This window comes from Hirsutella rhossiliensis, assembly GCF_020360975.1.
Source record: "Hirsutella rhossiliensis strain HR02 chromosome Unknown scaffold00003, whole genome shotgun sequence".
In the NCBI taxonomy this organism is placed as follows: Eukaryota; Fungi; Ascomycota; class Sordariomycetes; order Hypocreales; family Ophiocordycipitaceae; genus Hirsutella; species Hirsutella rhossiliensis.
In genome coordinates, this window is record NW_025408669.1 from 4547552 (window position 1) to 4552492 (window position 4941).

Sequence of the window (4941 nt, forward strand, 5' to 3'; positions counted from 1 at the left end):
AAAAGGGTATATTATAACTTAATAAAGGTCTTAGTAAGCTATAGACTAATATATAGCTATTTAAGGTTAAGCTTATACTTATATATATTAATAAGCGCGCTTTTTACTCTTAAAAGTAAAGATAATATTATTATTATATTAAAAGGTACTAAATATAATAGTTAATTAATAAGATAATAAGGTAGTTACCTAATAGATTTAAGTAATTATAAGCTACTAAATTAATAAGGAACCCTATTTTCTTTTATACTTTATATATATATATATATATATAGTTATACTTATAAACTTTCTCTTTTAAGTAAAATAGTATAATTTATACCTTCTTTTTTTTTAATATAAAGACTTAATAACTAGTAATAATTAGCTATAATACTAAGAGTCTCCTTTAAATAACTATATAAAGTTTTATTTTTATTTTTATAATTAACCTTTATTTAGCTTTATAGTTCGCTATTAAAAAGGGTACCCTAGGACGGCGATTTCCTCTATAGGCCGGGCGGCCCGAACTTTTATTAACCGACTATACTATACCTATGCCCACCGACCTCGACCCCTGGCGCTTCAGCATCACAGCCTTTGCCCTCCATTTCCATCATGGCCTCGACTGACGACGAGCCGCAGTCCCTCCGGGCTATCTTCGACGAGGCAGAGGCCCGCCGCGAGGCTCTCGAGGCCAACCCGAACACCACGGCGCCTAACTACGGCCCGGCCGTCGAGGCGGCGCTGGCCCTCTACGCCCGCGCCGTCGACCAGCTCGCCACCGTCGCCCTCTTCTCCCCCAACGAGGGTCTCGACGACCTAGCCACGTCGGCACTTCCCTACATGCTCGTCAACTTTCGCGTGGCCGAGCTCGCCCAGCGTCTTCCCCTCGCTGGCCCCTCGTCGCCATCGCCGCAGCACCAGCGCCAGGCCCTGCTGCGCCGCGCCCGCGCCGCCTACGTCCGGTTCCTCGACCTCGTCGATGCCTATAGGCTCATCGCCCCGCCGTACGACCGGATGCTCGAGCGGTACCGCAACGACGAGGAGGGCTTTGCCGTCGTGGCGCCTGGTGCCGATGCTGCTACCCGTCGTGAGGGCAAGATTGCCGGCTTCAGGGCCGAGAAGGCGCTCAAGGCCAGGTTGGAGATTCTCAAGGCTGATCGGCGTTACGTCGACAGCGGCGACGACGAGGTTGTGCGGGAGGTATACTTGGCCCACGTCGCCTACGCCGTGCACTTGACCTTTCAGGCGCTCGACTCGCTAAACCGCGAGTGCGACCTCCTTGCACAAGCCCCCCCCCCACAGCCCTCGGTAGCCCTTCGCGCTCATAACCCCGTCGCCTCTACTGGCGCCGACGACGACGATGCAACTTCGCGGCTGGACCAGCCCCTCCGCCGCACCCTCAACCAAGGCGGGCCCCTCCTCTCGCAGGCCGGCAAGCCGATGCAGCCCTTCACGCTCGTCAGCTCGCGCACCGACCTCGCCCGCGGCGTCTTCCGCCCCGGCCACAACCTCCCCACCATGTCCATCGACCAGTACCTGGCCGAGGAGCGCCGCCGCGGCAACATCCTCGAGGGCGGCACCGACCCTGCCAAGCCCCGCGTCGACGAGGACGACATGGACGCCGTCGACCGCGAGACGTACAAGGCCAGAGAGTGGGACGACTTCAAGGACGAGAATCCGCGGGGCTCGGGAAACACGCTCAACATGGGCTGAGAGAGAGCGAGCCTGCCCTGACTTGTTTGGTTCTCGGGGCTTTCTGGGTCCCGTGCAGTAGTGGCGTTTGGCGACCCGAGGTTTTGTCATGAATGTTCCGGCCCCGTACATGGAAAGGGGGTGGAGGAGGCTCTAACTCGTAGATACCCATGACGCAGGCACCGAGAGCGTGGCGCTCTCCCTTGTTCATATCACGCATCATTTCCGTCGTCATCATTGAAGCAGCTGTTCTTTTCTAACTATTCGAGACACCGCCGTGCGTTTCGTCGTTCGATATTCGCAAATTGGCCGGCCAAACGTCATTGTCATTCTTTGGCTTTCCACACCTGACAAAGTCGCAGATGAAACCAAGCCATCTGGCTTCTGTCTCTCGGGGGCATCTCACTCTTGATCCATATGCGTCCCTCTCCCCTCAAACAACCACCATGCTTCCCTCGCTGTCGCTCAGATCGCTCAAAGACCGTTCCAGGTCATCTCCCTCAAATTCAAACCCGTCCATAACCACGGAGCCAAAGTCCATCACCGCGGACTGCCGCTCGTCGTTCCAGCCACTATCAGACTCGTCCATCCACATCACTTCGTGACTACAGGACACCTGGTGCTCTGCTGGCACAGCAGCCCTGGCCTCTTCATAGTCTGCCCTGTGCGTGGTGAATGATTCCGATGCCCCGGACATGTCGCGTGCCGCGGTGGCCCCTCCCGGCTCATTCGTCGTGGACGCGCCATCGTGAAAATTGACAGAGGCGTCCGTCGTGTCATCCTTTAATTTAACGGCGGAAAATTCGTCGATCAGGGTGCCGCAGAGACTAGGAGCATCGGACCGCACAGTTCTTCCGGTGTGGTAGGCAGGACCTGGCCCGCTGGGGCCCATGTCTGTCGGGGGCACGAAGCTCTCAAAGACGCCGCCCGTGCCGTCGTCGAAGCCGCCAGCCCAGAGAGGCAGGAACTTCATCTCTTCCATTGTGAGCGTGAGCAGCAAGTGGCGCGTCAGGTTGAGGGGCGGGTAGATGTCGTGGCGAACCCAAGAGAGGGTCAGGGGTAGAAGCGCGTCTTTGACCTGCCAGTCCACGCGGTCGAGGTCGATCAGCGGTGACTTGACAGTGGGACCGTCAATCCCGGCAAGGACTTGGCCTGAATCCAGGAATTCCATCCACTCATACGTGCGCGCCGCGGCGGGCTCAGCAATGATAACTTGCCGCAGCGAGTCCTCTAACTCTTGGAGCATATTGCCAAATCGGGGTCGACCCGCGGGCTCTCCCGCCAAGCGCGGCCCCAGATACAGGGGCCAGCTGCAACGCTCGCCAAGATCCCTCCATACAAAAGGGCACAGGAGCTTCTGGATGAGATTCAGTCTCGTCATGATGCACTCGAGTCTCTCAAAGTCTTTGGGGAGGACGTATGTGGCCCGGTCGACATCCGTGCTCCAGAGAGTTTGATGGTTGTCTTCGGCATGTTGGGCGGCCTCGCCGAGCTTGGATGCCACGGCCATGGGAAGCCACCTCATGAACCGACGCAGCTTGTCGAGCGCCGAGTGGAACGCGGACCCTTGGCCCTTGGCGAGTAGATGCTCCAGTCTTCGGAGCTTGCTCCATTCCTGGATTTTCCAGAATTGCAGCAGGTCCGGACTCTGTAGCTGGGCTTTGGTCGAGGACACTCGCTCGACAAGGGCCCGAGCAGCGTGCTGGATAAGGTTGTTCAGCTCATCCCCGCACTCGCCTCGCCTTCGTCCAAAGACTGTAGTTTGCGTGAGGTTCCGTTCGGCGGCATCGTCGGCCGCCTCGTGGATCGCCAGCTCGTTGACTAGGATGCGGAAAGCGCACTGCGTGACGTGAGCGTTCCTGATGGCGAATCCTATGCGAAGCGCCTCCTCGGGCAAGACTTCTATAAAGCGGGTGTTGGAGCCGTGCATGATCCATTTCATGACTCGGTCGCGCACCACCGACGTGCAGTCAAGGATGTTAGCCAGGGCCACCAGTGTCCAGACCCGGTTCGCCGAGTCGAGCAAGACATCTCGGCCTTGAATCAGCATCACGAGGCGAACAATTGCGTTGCGGTGACGAATGGGGCAGTAGTCGGGGATCCGGCGGAAAGGCGGCGGCTCGTAGATGCCAGCATCGCCGTCTACTTTCATCTGCATGAGCTGATTGGGCGTCGGTGGAATGGACTGGCTCTTGCTCAACCCCAGGCTCGTTTCTTGAAGCGACGACTTGTTAGTGAGGCGGGATTCTTCGTCGCCATCAGTCTGGGCCTGGCGCCGACACGTACAGACATCGTCGTGGCCGCTGACGAGGCTGCGGTCGACGCCGTGGAACTTGTGGGAGCTCCACCAGGCCATGATTCCGGGAGTGAGGGACAGCTCGGTCATCTGGAAGACGAGCTCGTCGCCTTCGGATGGAGGAGTCAGGTCCAGGACGTAGTGGACGCCTCGGGGGAGCCTGTTGACCACTTTGCGACGCAGCTGAATCCTAGACTGGGACAGCGGGCTCAACATTTGGGCAAACTTGGCAGAGCCTGTCGCCAGCAGCTTGTCAGAGTGGACGCGGAAGCTGTGGGATCTGTAGGCAATGTTGTCGCAGTCGGCTTGCTTTCTCGGGTCTTTGGGCATGTTGGGCATATCCACGAAGACGATTGTGTCCCCGTGGACCAAGTCGAACTCGACGGTGTGAATGAGGCACCGGTCGTCATTTTGCGCAGACTTGTTCTCCAACGTGTCCTTCAGAGGCTTGGGGGCGCGCGAGAGGCCCCTCGGCCGGTTGAATTCGGGGTCGACATGATGAGCCCTGGACACGCAAGTCTGCCGAGCAGCAGACTCGACGACGTCAGGCAGAATCGGCAGAGAAGTGAGGCTGGCGCTGCGAGACATTGGCTGTAGATGTACTGCGAGGATATTTATTATTGTCTCGACAGCAACAAGGACGACAAGACGGGAGCACGGTGAGGGGCAAGCCGAAGGTTTGTTCCGACCAGCTGTCAGTCAGCACAAGTCTCGTGACACAAGCTTCTAAGGCCGGTAAGCGGCGAGCCGGTGAGAAGGGCTGTTCTCTGGCCCTTGACTGGTCCGGGCAAAGGCCAGAGGTCTAGAAGCAAGAACACACGCCACGACTACCATTTCTAGCTTCCGATGCTGATGTGCGACTCCGAACCTGAACTCAATCTACGTGGCCCCGGTGACGCATCACCAGTGACGCTTCCATCTGGCGGGCAGCGGACCCCTGCATGGATGAGCTAAACTTGCGGTACGTA

At 57.0% G+C, this 4941-nt stretch overlaps 2 protein-coding genes across 2 annotated transcripts; one reads left to right on the forward strand and one right to left on the reverse strand.

Moving 5' to 3' along the window:
- Window positions 1–597: 597 nt before the first annotated feature.
- On the forward strand, window positions 598–1698 carry HRG_03652 (TAP42-like family domain-containing protein; the record flags this gene model as incomplete). Its single annotated transcript, XM_044862123.1, has 1 exon — window positions 598–1698. One exon carries the CDS (start codon window positions 598–600, stop codon window positions 1696–1698), a length of 1101 nt encoding a protein of 366 aa, XP_044723149.1.
- Window positions 1699–2110: 412 nt separating this feature from the next.
- HRG_03653 (uncharacterized protein) lies at window positions 2111–4561 on the reverse strand (the record flags this gene model as incomplete). Its single annotated transcript, XM_044862124.1, has 1 exon — window positions 2111–4561. The coding sequence occupies one exon, from the start codon at window positions 4559–4561 to the stop codon at window positions 2111–2113; it is 2451 nt and encodes an 816-aa protein (XP_044723150.1).
- Between the last annotated feature and the right edge of the window lie 380 nt (window positions 4562–4941).